At 44.2% G+C, this 16,868-nt stretch overlaps 1 protein-coding gene across 3 annotated transcripts in view; it reads left to right on the forward strand.

Annotated features, from left to right (window-relative positions):
* Positions 1–16,868, forward strand: part of SLC66A2 (solute carrier family 66 member 2) — a 65,339-nt gene that overhangs the window by 30,519 nt on the left and 17,952 nt on the right. For all 3 annotated transcript variants that reach the window (XR_005826880.1, XM_040586845.1, XM_040586846.1), the window contains one exon: positions 12,038–12,254. Coding sequence is in view for 2 of the 3 variants with exons in the window: in XM_040586845.1 (XP_040442779.1) it covers positions 12,038–12,254 (217 nt within the window). In the remaining variant the exon portion in view is untranslated. The remainder of the gene's footprint in view (positions 1–12,037; positions 12,255–16,868) is intronic.

The raw sequence follows: 16,868 nt of genomic DNA on the forward strand, positions 1-16,868 counted from the left end.
TTCTGCTGAGCAATGTGAACAATTTGTGAGTGCACACCTGGGTCACCACCAAACTCTTCATGACAGATCAACTTGCTTAACCCTAATACCTCTCTTTGCGGATCTTGGAGATCCATGGACTGTGGAGCATTGCACTGCAGGCACAAGGTGTTCACCAGCTGTGGTGTTCAGGAGTGCATCTTGTGTAACCATGGCTCACGTCAAAGGGGGATTGCTCTCCTTCAAGCTGAGCAGCTGGGAGGTTGAAGGGTAGTTCTGTTTGAGGGTAGCTCGCTCTGGCTTGGCTCCTCCAGTTACAAGTGCTGTAATCAGTAAGGCAGCCTGCAGGTGCTCAAGCGAAACTCTGCACTGGTCTCCCTCCCTATAAATTCTTCCTGCTAATGCAAGTGAAGTCATTTGTATGGAAATTCCTCCTGTTTGGTCGCAGTATACAGTAATTTAGATTTGTGCAGATTTGTTGTGAACAGAGTGAGTTTTGGTTTAAAGATTGTGAGAGAACACTGCAGGCATGTAGGTTCTGGAAAACCTTCTGCTACCAGAAGTCCTTTTTTTTTTTTTTTTTTTTTCTCCCCCTTTCCCTAGAAAGTCATGTGGAGATTGAAATTACTCCCAGATTCATCCACCTACATTTTTTTTTAAAAGTGGATGAAATTCCATAGTCACCTTTACAAATGTCAGTGTGCTTAAATGATATTTATGGTAGCAAATGAGAAATTGTAAGTTGAGTTTTTTCTGCTGCTACTGGCCAGAAATTTGCTAATTGGTTGTTGGGGTTAAGGGTTGTCATTGGTGAATAGTCACATCTTCACAAACACATACGTAAATCATGTAAATGAATTTGCCGGGTAAAACTGTCTGGCAAGGGCAGAATTTATGCTGAGAGGAGACACTTCCTAACCTGACTGGGCAATAGTCTTGTGGCTGGAAGCTCCTTTTGGACATGGAAAGACCTAGGCAGAAGGTCCTTAATTCAAATCAGAGACATTAAAATCTTGAATTTACTTCCCAAATCCCAGCTGTATGTTTCCCTTTCTCCTCATCCTTCCTGAGGTATTCCAAAGTCTTGCTTTTGTTGCAGTGTAGAGCAAAAATCTAGAAATAACAATTTCTTTTTTTTCAAAATGGGATTCTTGTTTGCCAGCCTACCCTGTTATTCTTAACTACAATAGATATTTGAAAGGAAGCCTGATGAAGGGAGTAGATTGTGCACTTATTTTGAGATATTAGCATCTTTGTAACACAGTTCAGGTAATTAAAAAATAGTCTGACATTTCCGTGTGTGTAGCAGGGACTGGGCAGAGGAGCAAGGCAAGTGGAAAAAAAGAGCAGAAAGCTTCCTACCATTTTCTGTGGGCTTGTTACAATTTTGAAGCGTGCAACTATCGATACTAAAATAGGTCATTCTGTGGTTAACTGAGGCAATTGCCCAGAGATGTACATAAGGCCACCTGACATTATTTTGGCAAAAGAGGCATTATTGTGTTTGGATGCTAAATTAGCAGGGCCAGTTTGGGGGCTAGAATTTGTCTGGAGTGGTGGTGGGTTACCTAGGAAACAAGGATTAAACTTTCCACAAAAAGATCCTAAATGAGGAGAGTAGTTTATATTTTTAGGAGTGTTTAGCTTTGTGTTGTATATATAATTAGATGTGCATGTATGTGTGCCGGACTGCAGTATCTGAAAAGAAAAAAAATCATGTAAATGCTTTCTTTTTGTGGTGTCCTCACAATAGAGGAGGTAGGGTCTCAGGTATGTCAAGCTCAGAGGGAGCTGAAAAAGAGAGAGATTGTTTCTCTTGAGGCAAGTTACTGGCTAGTCAGCATTTTCCCTGGAGATGTGCAATTCAGAGGGGGGTGAAGCATCACCTGAGCGCTACCTTCGGCGTTTCTTGGGGGAACTTGCTGTGTTATACACGCAGCCTGGCACTGTAGTCCCTGGCATGGTGGGATCGGAGGCAGCCTGCGTCTGGGCTAATGCACATCTTGGGTTTGTAATATTTCAAAGAACTTTTATTTGTCTCTTTAATTGCAGTCTTTGAATGAGGAGGAGGATGATAAGTGCATATTGTTTCTAATATAGTACTCTTGGTATCTTCTGAGACTTTAGCTTCAAAGAATAAGTTTTGGTACTATTAAAAATAAACTGTTTTCATAGTGAGTTTATAACTCTAAGGATTCGGAGCCAAGGCTGCCTGCTCTGCAGTGCTTGACTTACTCCCTTTCAGTCTTTTGTGTGGAGGCCTTTGTGTACTGCATGGTAGGGCTGGGGGTGCTAGCTTCGATAAACCATGCTGAGGATAGAGTAAAATATTATCTAAAAGATTGTAAAAATAGTAACTTGGTACTACACGTTCTTGCTGTGACATTCTCATCACCCTTGCTTAGCTTGCTGTCAGAAAAAGAAGTCTCTTTCTATAGTTAGCATGGGAAGGCGTATCTAGCCAGAAGAAGAGCGAGCTTGGCTCTAATCTGCTGCCTCCATCATGAGCGCAGCTGGGAGCAACGGCCTTACTTCAGAGCTGTGCCTGCAGGTGAGGGGCTGGGGGATTTGTTCCTTTAGCTTGTCCTGCTCTGGGACTTCTGATGCTCTTGGTGTAGGAGGTGAGCAGAACCAGGAGGGTTTGTAGCGAAGGCATTGGGTGCCCGGAGTCATCAGAACTCTGCCGTGGTGCTCCCTGGGCTTCCCATTCCACTCCTGCCCTGCGTCTGGAGAGGAGGGCTTCCTCCCAGAGTCCGTGCTCTCTCTGTTTCGTGTGGTTTCTGAAGCTGTTCATACTGCTTTCACTCCACCTTTCAAATACATAGCTTATTTTCTGTAACACAAATTCCTTTGGGTCACAGCTGCCTCATGCCAGTGGCTTTCCTAGCCCCACATCTGCCTAGTTACTAGGCTGTTCTTCATCAGTCGTCTTGTAGGCCAGCTAGTAGCTGCTTTTGCTGGCTGCCAGGATAGTCTCGTGGAGACAGTGACTGAGCATGGTCAGTACATTGGGATAGAAAGAGGCGAGAGTTGTTCTGCACTGAACAGGCCAAAGCAGCAGTACATGGTAGGCGTTTTCAGCAGCAGTGTTGCTGAGGAAATTCCCATGACTGGATTGATTTAGGTATGTCTAGGCTTAAGTGCCTTGCCCCAGTAGCACTATTGGTGTGTATCTGCTCTCTGCCTTTTTTTCTTCTCCTAATCTCACTGGCCTGCTCTGGGAGTACAGACCCGGTGTTTTCTCTCAGAATGGCTTGGGAAGAAGACAGAGTTTGGATGGCTTATGTTGCACAAGGTCAATCAGTAGGGGTTGCAAGTGTACCCCCTGTAAGATTGCCTTGACAGCATCTGCAGAACTCCAAGAGGACTCCAAGAAACGTCCTTGCTTTGGAAGAGACCAGTCCAGAGTACGCTTCTGCAAGCTTTTTTGGAGGGGAGCAGGGCAGGAGTTCACTGCTGGCTCACCCAGTGTTGGTTGTGCCCGTTCTGCAGTACCGTGCAGGATGGCGGCGCTGAGCTGTGCTGCTCCATGTGGATTTCCCAGACAGCTGGCACTCACCGGCAGCCTCTGAGCCCAACAGCTGGAGCCTTGTTCACAGATACCATACTTGCTGAAACTTCCTCTATATTAGAAGAAAAAACCCTTTTATAATTTTGCTTTCTTTTTAATGCTTATAATGTTAGCAGTTATACTGTGAGGAAGAGGTATGTATGTGTGTGCAAGCATTTTTAGGTGTATATATAAACACACACAAATTAAAATTTTGACAGAGCTGGTAACAGTGCAGCATAAGGATGTAAACAATTCTGCATCCTGTTGTAAGACAATGGAAAATGTCAAAGACGAGTTAAAGGTCAACCTAATTTTGTGGGTTTATATAACTGCATATTTCTCTAAAATGTTTTTTTTTTCCCCCCTCTTTACTGTGAGACTTCCATGAACTGAAGCTGTGTAGAAAACAAATTACACTGTGGATAGCACGGCAAAGGGTATCAGCTGCACAGGAGGTACCCAGGATATGAATATTTTGTTTTAGGTTTTCATTCTTACTTGTCCTTGTGTTAGTAACAACAGAGGTAAAACTTTCAGACTAAATGTAACTTTTTAATTGCTGTTCTTTAAGGTTCACAAATGATCAATATAGCTGTTATTGCTAAGTATCTCTGCTCAGACCACTGAATCAGTGGTATTCAAAGGTTTACCTTAAACCAAAGGCCATAAAATCAGGAAAGTAGCAAATTAATGGGAAAGGCAGGGTATTATGAAATAGTTTGGATTGCTTGACTTTTTTATATGTACCAGTGCATTTGTGTGTGGGTTTTTTTGTTTTTTAAAGTAGTTGTAACTAACATGTATCTCTTAGCCTTGCAGTTACTAATTCCCTTTGGTGAGGAAGTAGAGTGGACCTCCTAGGACCTGAAGAGGGAAGGCAGAGCAGTTGCTGATGCTTGGGAGGTGTGTTGTCCTGGGGGACAGTATGGAAGATAAGTGAGAATCCCTGAGGGGAGGACAGTGCTGCAAAAATTTCATCCCTTTTACATATAACTTCTTTGAGAAAGAGGAAGAAGAGTGAGCAATAACCCTGATTGTGGGGAAAAAACATGAACCTGATGTGACAAAACGGAGACCCAGCACAGGAGATTTTAGAAGCTGGTGACACCACGTGAAATGAGGCAAAGAGCACCAAGGCAAGTACTTGCCTTCAAACTACGGAAGACTGAGGGAGACTGTGATAATGTTGATGTGGAGGAAGTTTTGTCAGACTTGAGCTTCTAATCTCAGGTGTTCAGCAGTCCTCCACCAAGCAGCAAAACTGCCAGTGAGCTTTTTAAAACATGAGTTCTTTGTATGAATCTTCAAGGTTTGTTTGGGTCAGGCTTTCACTCTTTTTCTCTGCAGTTAGGATTTGACATTTTACCCCACTGACATGAAAATCTACTGATTACTTTTTTTGTTAACTCAAGGACTTTGTGCTGGGGCTTTAAGGAGAGTCAAATACTAAGAAGATTGACTCTGTTGAAACCCTGACATCAGTCTAGATGTGGCCAAGGAAAGGCACTGTATGGGCCAAGGGATGTAAATAATGGATTTCATTATATGACAGTAATTTGTTCGGTATGGGCTGGGATGGTACTTTCAGAAGGTTCAAGACCCTCTGGAATACTTTGCTCTCACCTTAGATGTGCTAGAGAGAATGAAGTGATGGTGTTTGGGTACTACTCGGTGTGAAGGCCAGATGACAGTAGCCTGTAGGTGGGAATGTTGTAAGGTAAAGGCACATGGAGAGATGCCTAGGTACTGTGGTGACAGGGCTGTGCAGATACACAGAGATGCAGAAATTCCTGGGTCAGAGGCCTGAAGGAACGGAGATGGAGAACGTTGATGTTAGCGTATTTATATAGACAATGCAAGGTGGTGGATTCCTTAATTTTTTTCCCAAAAGGTTAGTGGTTTGGATCAGAGGTAGAAGTTTGTGATGCTAAGCTCTTATTTCTTCTCTTTTGCAGCATGAATGGAACATAACAAGTCCCTTTTCAGTCCCAGTGACTGTAAAAGAAGTGCTGGCTTCAGACAGCATTTTGCAGGTTTCTATCACTTCTTAAAAAAGGAAGAAAGAAAATCTAAATGTATCAGTTCTCACTGTCTGCCTGTAATGCTGCTTGCTTCCTCCTTTCTGAAGGAAAGAAGAAAGTGCCTAGCTGGATGTGTAGTTGATGTGGATCACCCAGTAGCAGTCGTGCAGAGCCTGCCTTCTCTTGTCACCCCAGTTATTTCCTGGGTGCCTTGTGGGGTATGCAGGAATTTCAGAACAGAGGATTGGAGAATCCCACCTGCTGGCTGGTGGCTGCCCGGAATGAGCAAGGTGCTCAAGTGCTAGCCAGCGTGCTTCTCAGCAATCCTGCTGCTATTTTGAGATGAGGCATCTGAAATCAGGATTGCCAGGGAGACGGATAACGCTCGAAGGAAAGTGTCTGGCGCCGCAGCTGGAGGACGGCAACTGTAAGAGCCCCCTGCTCAGAACCCACTGCCCGGGCCCCACCTATTGTGGCAGGTGCCTCCCAGGTCCTCTTCAGAGCACGTGCCAAAACTTACTTATTTTAAGATGTAACTGCTGAGTGCAGTGCCTGCGTGTAGCTTAGAGCACTCACTCAGGGTGTGAGAGCTCTGAGATAATTTCTCTTGTCAACCTGGGGATGCAAGTTGGCATCTTCGGGCTGTGCAAAGTCCCTGTTGCCAGGCTGGGATGAGGAGGGGCATTGCACTGACCTGCTGCTCAGAGCCAAACCCCTTTTACAGTGGAGACCATGGGCTTCTTGAGACAAGCAAAAGAGCAGGGAGCCGGTTGCACCGTAGCTCAGTGGCTAGGGCCCACGGCAGGGCAGAGTTGCAGGTTCCAACTCCTGCATCCTTGAACTGTCTGTACATTTTACAGTAAACAGACTATGGATAATAACCTGAAATAACTTCCAGCCATGACTGCCTTTTGTAACTGTTCCAGGTTGGCTGAGTTACCGTTATCAGCCTCTTTCACAGCATCTAAGCCCTCAGGTTTTGGATTCTGGTGCTGTGAAGGGAAGCGTTGGACATCTGATGGCTTGGGCTGGACTCCTTTGATTGCGTGCAGAAGTAGGCTGTGACGGGAGCAATCAGGTCAGGTGGGCAGGCACTGTGGTGCAGAGTTAGATGATGGAAAGTGCAGGTTCTCTGAACAGCACTGCAGTCTCCCAAAGCACAGGACTGCTGTAAGCCAGGGGAGAGAGGATTCACTGCCCAGGCATCTGTTTAGGAAGGCACTCGGGAGCAGAGACAGTCCAGCATGCTCTTAGAATAAGTTGGTGAGCACTGTTTTTCATACAGGAGGTCAAGGGTTTGATTATAGGAGGGAATTTGGGTGCACGGCTGTGAATTGATGGTGTTTATAAGAAGTGGGAGGGAGCACAGTAAAACAAAACCAGTAGCTTTCATAAGAAGGAAGGAGTTAGGTTCCTTGGTGCAGCTATACAAAGGGCTCAAATGCAAACTCTCCCACCTTGCAAAGACGGGGAATGTAAATTGCAGGCTTTTAATTGACATCAAATGCAAGAAGGAACCAAACAGAAAGCGGGAACTGAGTCAAATAACTAAAGATGAGTATAAATGAAAATAGTGCAGGATGTGGGTACAGAATTAGAAAGGTCAAGGCACAAAATAAGATGCTGCTTAGGAAGAGAAATTGAGAGCTACAGTAAATAATTTTTAGGATGTCAAAGTCTTTGCTTCACTTTCCCAAAAGGAAATAGCATGGTAGCTGACTTGGTATAAAATACTTCTTGACTAAAAATAATGTTACAGTTTGGACCTCTGTGTCATCCTCAAGTGAAAGTTGATACTGTGGACTCTTCTTTGTGTCACTTGCATCTATGCCACACCAGAATCTTGAATTTACGACTTGCATTTTGGCATGACTAGTGCTAACCATGGTTATTTGCAATGCTATCTCTGCCTGCTTTACATTGCATGTGCCTCCCAGAGGAGGTCTTTTAATCTCATCTTTCTTCACCCTCGAGCTGTGTAGACTTTTCTCCAGTCAGTGCACAAAGAACCTACTGAGCTGCTCCTTCCCTGAGCATCAATAGGATTTTCCAACATAAATCTCTCATCTATCAATGGATTAACATGCTTAAAATGCAGCTCACTGAGTGGATTAAAGAGGTCAGGCATGGGCAATAATATATAGTACCTTCCAGTGCAGGAATGCCAATTCAGATCAACCCAGGACGTTAGTGACTGGGAGTTACCAGTTGAACTGCGTCAACAGAGTGTGGTTGCAAACTAGCATTGTGAATTTCTCTCTGGGTAGGATGGGGAGCTAGCAAATGTGCAAGCAGTGCCTTCCCATTTCAAGGAATAGAAAGATACACAGTCAGATTTAACTTGGACAGATTTTAAGACATTTAATAGAAATAAATTGTGGTGCAGTGGGACTTCTTGTTTTGTCCCTTTAAAAAAAAGGAACTGTTTACTGGGGGAGAGGGGCAAAAAAATCCCAGTATAATGTTTATTATTCATAATTCTCTTCAAGTGTGAATAATGTTTGCAATAATTTTTATAACTTTGTTCAGATCTGTGCGTCAGATGCCTGGCCCAAGGCACTGCTTGGTGTCCTCCAGCTATCTTCTTGAGATGATTGTGGCTACGTCTGCCTCTCCCCTCTGCTGTGGGTTGCTCTGTATGAATGGTGATGGGACTGATCTGCACAGACATGTGGATTTTATTCTATATTTAAAACTTCTTTTTTTAAGGGAGACTTCCCTTTTGTTTTTAAGCATCTAAAAGCCTTTTTTGTGTATACCTGCCACAGTACTCAGTGCAGCCAACATTTTTTTCTTTGGAAGTATATAGCTTCTATTACAGAACTACTGTGTTTGGGCCCCCTTGAGAAGTGAGCCACTTGGAAAAATGAGTCACAGTTTATTTCCGAACCTTGAAGTGATGGGTATGTTATTCTTATTCCCCTCTGAATTTTTGAACCCATTTGTCAGTGAAGATGAGCTTCAGCCTTGGTTAAAAAGAAGTAATCATGTGGCAAAACAGTTGAGCAGTTCAAGTAAGGGCCAGAGAAACTATGACCTGTATGAAAGGTCAGGTGTGCCATTCTCTACCTTTTTTTTTCTCTTTTAATTTTTTTCAGTGGGTTTTTCTTTTTAAAGTTCAGTCATTCTTTTACTACTTCTTGGAAGGAGTTGGTAATGCAGTTTTGGTGATGTATAGCATCCTAAAATAGGCTTTTGCGTTTGGAGAATACATCTGTTAAATAGAGCAATTAGTGATTATGTATTGGTTTGTTTCTAAAATAATTAAGATGTTTTTCTTTAAGACTATTAGCAAGGTTATGATTGTTCTTGTCTTATTTTGTCTGTCTGTCTTTCAGGAAGACATTACCAAGCAAAATTTATAGCAGAATTTGCTCATAACCTAGTATAGTGAAATGGAGACTATGTAGCTTATGATAGTTTTGAGCAAAAAAGAATCTCACTCTCTTTCCTGTGCTAGTAATTAACTCTCCTGCTTCACCTGAAGTCCTTTTTCACATAAGTTTTCTCATCTATGCATGTTATTATAATAGAAATAATACTTAAGATTTCTGGACAAAAGATGATGAGTAAATTATCGTCATTACTGGATTTCTTGGCTGCCGAATGCCAGGTTCATGGGTGTTAGTAGTTAGGTGAATGGAAATGGACCTCGGGGCAGCAGTACCGAGTATGCACCTGAACAGTTGGTGTGGCAGGAGGCGACTTCGTCTTTGAGTTTTTGCATCCATGGATTCTGTAGCTGGCCTCAAGGTAGCTGTACAAATGCTGGCTTTTTTGTTCCGTGAACTTCTGAAACTTCTGCACCCCCATGTAGATATAGTTCTTTCATTTCTATTATGAAAATGAAGTTGGGGATATAAGGATTTGGTTTACAGGGATGGGTATTTTAAAAGCGATCCTTGAGCGTGTGGAGAACGTGGGAGGAGAAACACAGCATATGCAGGCCAGCCCTGAGAGCTGCTGGGAGGCTTTCAGGAGTGAGGGGCCAAGGGTCCCGCATGCCCAAGGCAGCAGGGCGGCCAGACCCAAAGTTATGCTACTGAGTCTCGGATTTGAGGTGTCATGATTATATAGCAATCTGAAAGGCCAAGATGGGCTCTTCTAGGGCTGAAACTGTCCGTGTGCTTCCCGTGTTCTTGCCAGCAGCTGCTAGTTGTAGGCGTTGGTCTGAGATGGTACCTGTTGAATGCTATCGAAGTTGAATGTTGCTGGAAAGTAAACGCAGGTTTTCCACCCAGCATGTTTGAATGCAAGAGCTCAGACTTAAAATGAGCCGCTTGCCATTTTGAGTATTAAAAGCCAGTGCTTTAGGTTGCTTTTTCTTTAAATGGCCTGAAACCTCACCAACTCTTATCTTTGTCTTCATCCCCTTTTCTTCTGCTGTTCGTTGTTCTGTCCCTGCTGTAAGCCCACATGCCTGTCCCAGAGAGCATCTCTTGTGAGCGTGGCAGTTGCATAGTGTCAGATTTGTTGTGTGGGGTCAGGCCGTTTGCTTTGTGTTGCTTGTGAGGCTAACAAAATTAGTGTCAATTTACTCTGTTATGCCTCTCACTGGTTTATGTTATGCAGGTGTAGGTCAGGCAAAGTGAAAGGAACGCGAGTTTTAGGTGTCTTTTACTCCATCTACTTTGTCAGAGGTCCTCATTGACTCTGCTCCTCTCCAGAAAATGCAATAGAGATGAATTAAAATGGATCATTTTTTCCAGCTTTTGTGGTTGTCCTTATTCTGCTTCATTCTGTTTTGTTCCTTCTTCATCTCCAAAAAGGAAAGCCTTCACAAACCTCCAGAAATGCATGATGCTCATGTGCTGTGTGGGCTCTGCTGGCACTGGGTCTACCTTTTATTTAGTCTTGTGTCCCTGAATTCTGAGGCTGAGGAGTCACTGCCATAAAACACTGAAGGTCAACATTACATTGACAGTGGCTTTGCCACAGATTATGTAATTTGGTTCTGGGTGGTGACGGACAATGGTACAGGTTGGACATGGCTCCTGGCCCGTCTGCCCTTCCTCTTTGTGTGGCAGCATACGGTGGTTCAGCCGGATGCAGTCCATAGTTGTCCTGAGGCACAGCTGTGCCAGGTACTAAAAAGGGGAGGCTAGTTAATGAGGGGTGTCTGAGGGCCGGCCTGGTAATATGAAAGTATGAAAAGATGCAGAAAACGAAACTGTTACTTGGCACGTGTACGTAGCCTTAGGTAGCTGGGCGCCTGTAGTCCCGTTTCACTCGGTTTGCCGTTAGTCTTAACGGAGGTCAGTGTCTTCCTCGCCCAAGTTAACAGCAGGACTTTTTTGTAGCGTTCTGTACTTCTGCTGAGGAGGCAGCAGCAGAAATCTTGTAGTGATGTGGTGGGTGTTGCATGTTTTTGGGCTGGTTGTAATAACCATGTAAGGATGATGGCTCGTTGTCTTGATAATTAACAGAATCCACTTGGTCTGAGGTGGGTATTTTTAACTTCAAGTGCTTTTACGAAAGGAAGACATGAACAGCACCTGCTAATAAACAGTTATTTCAGAGTTCTTATGTTGAAAATTGTTATTATTTTTGCTATACAGTCAATGGTAATGGGTATGTATATTTTATTATTCATAAATAAGATAGCTACGTATCTTACAGTGGGATGCTGTTAATGTGCCAAGCAAATGCCATGGTTGGTTTTTTCTTTCCCTTCTGCTCTCAAGAGAGGATACAGTGTTTTGTGGTGGAGTGTTTTGTTCTGATGGATGCAGAAATGGGTGTGTGCACCCTGCACTCATGGGTACCGGCAAAGGCAGCAGCGAAGCGCATTTTACACTTGCAGTGGAGGGTGGTGAGGTGTGGGAGGTCTTGTTCCAGTGGGCATTCTTGTTGCAGTCCTGCACCTATCTCAGTAAAGCTCTACCAGCTGCACATGGCAGCTTGCCCTTCGCCGCAGGCAGCTGCACCGCAACAGGGAACGGAGCTGTGGGCTTCGGCCGCCTTCTGAGCAGCTTGGATTGAGGCAGCTTGAAGGAAGAGAGAGTGAGCGAAGAGAGTGAGCGCTTGCGTTCCTGTGCTTGGGGTTGGTACTTAGTATTGTGAAGTTTTTTTGTGAACAGTTCCTGTGCCAGCTCTGCTAGAGTTGTATCCAGAGTTCGTCATGTTTGATACGTGAAGGTCAATGCTCTCTCTTTGAAAGTCATCTTCATAAATATTTTGGTAGCTTGCAGGTCTTTGTTTTATTGTTTCTTTATTGTACACCACCCAAAGAATGTTTTCCAAATCAGGACTCCTATTTTGTATTTTTCTTGTGTTTTTGAGTTTGATGGGGGTTGGGGGGGGTTGCTTTGTTTCTTTGTTTTGTTTTTTATTTTTTTAATCCTTTCCCTCATTTTTACCTTCCCCTACCTCCAAAGACTGACAGTGACTCCCTCATGCTTCCCAGTTCTCAGTTACACCATGATTAACTTTGAGTCCAGTTGGGAAAACATTTTATTCTTCTCCCGTTCCTATTCTGTTGCAGATTTTGACTTGAACTATTTTTGGCATTGGAGCAAGTTTACAGACTATGTGCAGTGTGTCCTGACCTTCACTGGTGTGACCGGTTACATCACTTACCTCTGGCTTGACTCATCTCTCTTTGTGGAAACGCTGGGCTTCCTTGCAGTGTTCACCGAGGCTATGTTAGGCGTTCCGCAGCTCTACCGTAACTACCAGAACAGGTCTACAGAAGGAATGAGGTATGTTTGTCTTACATAAAACAAGTGTGTGCATGTAGATTAATCTTTTTGTAGTGTGGGAATACTCTTCCTGGGAAGGGCAATGTCATCTTTCTAAATTTTACTGGAAAACACAGCAGCTGTCGGGGTCAGTTCCCTGTCAGTAGGAGCCAGCGCAGCACTGCTGACAGCAGCGGCAGCCCTGTCACACCTCCGAGGGCTGACCTCTTGTCCGAGTCCAGCTGCACGGTTCCAAGGTGAAACAATTTTAGTGAAACCAACATGAAAAACTACTGCTGTTGCCATTAGTAACATATTGCAGTTCAACTCAAACTGTGCTGCACTGGTAGTTAGAAATGGACTAAAGAGATCTTGCATATCAAAAGTAATGAAGAGGAAGAAAATATTTTGAGCCTGAGCCTGCAGGGAATAACTCCATCAATGTAGCTTGCATATCAGCTCATCACTTTTTCTCACATACCTACTCATCACTTTTTTGTCACACATTATTATGTATGTAGCAAATGACATAAGTATTTATTTTTTGTATCAAAACTTGTAACTGACCATTAAAAAAGCTCCAATGAGATGTTTATAGTCATGACTAGGAAACGTTCTGTAAACAAGTGTGTGACAGAAAGCTTTAATCTTGTGCCCACTGTTGGGGCGTTAAACTAGGCTATCTTCTCATACTGTTTACTGGATATCTCAGTGATAACATGAAGATTTCCAAATCCCAGAGGCAACTTGTAAAGTGAAGCTTTTTAAGAGAGAAAATGTCCACTGTGATGCGTCAGTGCACTGGTCTGTAGAAATAGTACAGCAGCAAATTAAGTTCATGGAGTGCTGGGATCATTTGTGATCCTGTCTTTTATTGTTTTGGGATGACTTCTCTTTCATGGCTTTTAAACTTGCTGGGATAATTTTTGCTTTGGTCAAAACAAATAACCACTGCCCCCAAACCAAAGCAATTAGTTCCCTTGTCTGTTGATGTTGTTCCCTTTACTTGTTTGGCTTGGACACTAACACTAGCCGCTTTAAGTTCTTTTTTAGCTTGAAATGTTGTTGAGGGAATGTTCAGAAATTTACTTAGACGCTTAAGGCATTTTCTGATTGGGAGCCCCTTTAGCACAAATTTACTTCCAAAATATTGGAGTATTTTTCATGCACACGCTACCTTGGAAAATTCTGTACCTCTGCTATCCAGAACGTAGTTTACCTAGTAGACCTTCTTTTTGTTCTGGTTTGACTTTTCCCTTGATGTTTTTTATCTGTGAATCATACTGCCTTAATGCCATATTATGATAGCTTTTCCTTAGTGCCTCTCTGGGGACTCTCTCCGAGTTTCATTTTCCAATTTCCTGTATATGCTATTTAGCAAAAGGAGGAAAAAAACCCCTTTGTTCTTCACAACAACAGTTTTTGTAGAGCATTAAGCACAGAATTGCAGAATTCTCAAGACTGCTTGGCAAGTGTGCTGTGTTTAGTCAAGAGAAAATAGCATAAACCCTCTCATTTCCTTGCCATCAAGCAGAACCAGGTCTAGCGATTGTCACCTTCCTTATCAGTTGTGCTCGCAGGTTTTCAGAATGCATTCCCTGCTCTAATTCTGCTCTTGAAGCAGCAGCACTTTGCTTGGCATTGGACACCAATGGCTCTGGGGACGGATGAGACCGTATACAGCTTATGCTGCTTTACTGCAGCTGGAGTATGTTCATGCAAATGCCCATGTTAATACCCTTTCTTTTTTCAGGTTATATTGCAGCTTTATGTATGTTGCAGGTACCACGTATCCCTTCTAGCACCGTGCAATCCTGCGTTGACTTGATGGGCTCTAAGTGTTACCGGGCTGTTTCTACTGTGGGAGATTCTGCTGGTGTGTTACCTTCTGTTGAAGGAGCTGCTGGGGATGTTTCCTCTGAACTTCCCTCCCTGTGCCGGCTTCTGTGTCTAAAAGCGTGGTAGAGGAGAGACCCCCATGTGGGGGCACTGAAGGGGGCACCGAAAGGAGCACCTAACAGTCCAGCCAGGCTACTGATAGGACTGAGTTTCTGCACTTGCAGGGGTATTCCCAGGTGGGGGCTGGCTAGTGCCCACTGCTCTGTGCTGTTACGTACTGCTGGGTGCAGAATAGCACGCGTGTGGATGGTTACCCGGTCAGCAGCAATTGCACTGGTGACCCCCTGCCCATCGGCTGCGCCATAACGGCTGGCTGCCAGATATGCTCTTAGCCAGCCTCAGCGGAAAAATGAAAGAGATGAGTTCAAATGCCTCTGTGGCTTTAAGCTTGAGGAGGAGAGCAGTGAGTGCTAAGCTGTTCTATTTAGTGATCTTTTGGACAGTTATCACGTCCTGGAGGTGGTAACTTCTTAAACCACAGTAGTTCTGTCACCTGTGGTGTGTGAGTGGCGCTCGTGTCCCTGATAAACATCAGAGCCTTTACTACTGCCAGAGGAGGGGTGGTTTGGAGATCCTCATGGCTTGGCTGACAAAAGCAGCAACATGCATCTGTCTCGTGAGTTGGGGCAGAACTGGACAGAGCAGCTGATATGTTGTCTGGTTTTACTTCAGAAAATAATTCCTTTCTTAAATGTAAACTGACAAAATAGAAATGGAGAATAAGGTTATGGTACGTGGCCACACCTGGTCAGGATATCCTGCCAGACTCCTCAGACATTGTAGTGTTTCTGAAAAAAGGCATGGAATAACCCCATAGGCCCCTGCCACCCCAGTCATTCTGCTTAAATGAGAGAAACTGAGGACATCCCATGTTTGAGGTAGCAGTCATGTCCTGATGAGCAAACTTGGAGGCCAGAGGCCGTGAGAGATGTAAGTGGGCAGGTGGCTGTGGTGGCAGGCAGGGGACCCTTTGGGATCTGCTGTGAAAGGGGTCCTGTCACCTTGCCTCTGTATTTCAGTCTGCTACCGCCTGAGAAGTCCCTTGCTGAAAACGTGCTCAGTGCCTGAGGTAAAGCCCAGAGGACATCTGTAGCTGAGTCAGTTATGTTTATTGTAACAGGGCATGGCTGGAGTGACGGAATCACAGTGACGTTTGTTGTAGTGCTCCTGAGAGTAAGTCTTCCAGTTCTTTGGTATCTGTTCCGTTGGATACAGCTCCTCACTTCTTATCTTTGTTAGGTCTTCGTTTCTCCCTACTTCTCTGATCTTCCTTCTTTTTGTAGGAATACCACTATTAAGTCCTGTAGTTTCCTCCTCTGTTCTCAGAGGGCAGAGACCAAAGGAGAAGTTGGAAAGAGATGCAAATAATAAAAGCAGGAAGGAGATGCACACTGAGTAACAGCTTTTTGTGGGGGGAAGGTGGTGTAGTATGTCCTGGTGGGCTGGTGACTGAAGGGTGGAAATTTCCCCATGCTTAAGTAAACAGAACTAAGCCAGTCAAAGGAACAGAAATTTTCATGATGTTCTTTTCAGCAGTTCACTGGATTGCTTTTGGAATCAGTACTTTGTAGAAACTTAGAGCTCTATTCAAGCATTTAGGTTTGCAACTATTCAAAAGTACTTAAATAGTACAGCCATAGTTCTATTAATTATGGTACTAACCTTGACAGAAGTGCTTTTTGAGTGAATTGTGTTAATACCTATCAAGGAAATAATCACTTTAAATTAGTCTCCATTCAGTTCAAGAACTAAGCTAGTTCTGTCCAGTCACCTAGTAAAAGAGTAAGTACATTAATTGTTGTTGGGATAGATTAGGATCATGGATATGTTTATGTTTGTATTGGTTAGAAAAAGGAGGAAAGCAACATCAAAACTTGAGAGCTTTGGAATACAGGAGGCATACTGTTACGTGGGGAAGAAAACGCGTTGTGAGGTTAAAAGACTGCTTGTCACTTGTAGCTGCGTTTTTTTTTTTCTTTATTACGTGGTAAAATATACCAAGATCATGGCAGCAAATACAACCCCCCTCTCTATCTTCCAGGAGGCAGAGATGCTGACTGCTGCAGCTGGGATCTGATGCTGCTTGTGTTACTAACTGCTTTTCCTTTGTGACAAAAACCATACAGGCGAGAACTTCCTCTGTCATTTTTCTTTGTGTCCCCGCTCCTTCTAAGATACTTGCTTCCCAGCCACTTTCCCCTTCTAGTAACCTGGAGTCATGAGAAGAGGTAGCATTCAGCGTGAGGTAGGGATCTGCTGGTCAGCGCATTGGGAGACTTTCGTCCTTGTGGGGAGACTGGCTTTTGTGGCGCTCCTGCAGCGGGGGAGCATGTGCTGTGGCACAGGGGTCGGTCGGGAGAGCCTCGTCTCTGGGAGGTGTGGGCTTGTGCAGGCACTGGTGGTGGTACGCACTCACTGTGATGCCAGAGGAGGGGGGTGTTTCTCTGCACGCCTGTGCAAAGCTGTAGGTGTGCTGTCCTGCCCAAGGGTGTGTTAACCCCGGGGCTGCACAAGGGTGCATTTGCTCCAGGGTGCTCTGTTGTATTGCGTTCCTGTCTGCCCTTCCTTGAAAGTTTTTCACAAAAGCTCATAAAGATGACCTGGTGGTGACCCTTTTTGACTGTGAGCTGCTGCTCCAAACCCTGTGGAGCAATGGTTTCTTCTCAGTTGGTGCTAGGAGGCCAGAGCCGCTGGATGGCAGAATCTCCCAAGGTCGAAGAGGGAGGTCTGGTGGTA

This window comes from Falco naumanni, chromosome 3 (assembly GCF_017639655.2).
Source record: "Falco naumanni isolate bFalNau1 chromosome 3, bFalNau1.pat, whole genome shotgun sequence".
Taxonomy (NCBI): Eukaryota; Metazoa; Chordata; class Aves; order Falconiformes; family Falconidae; genus Falco; species Falco naumanni.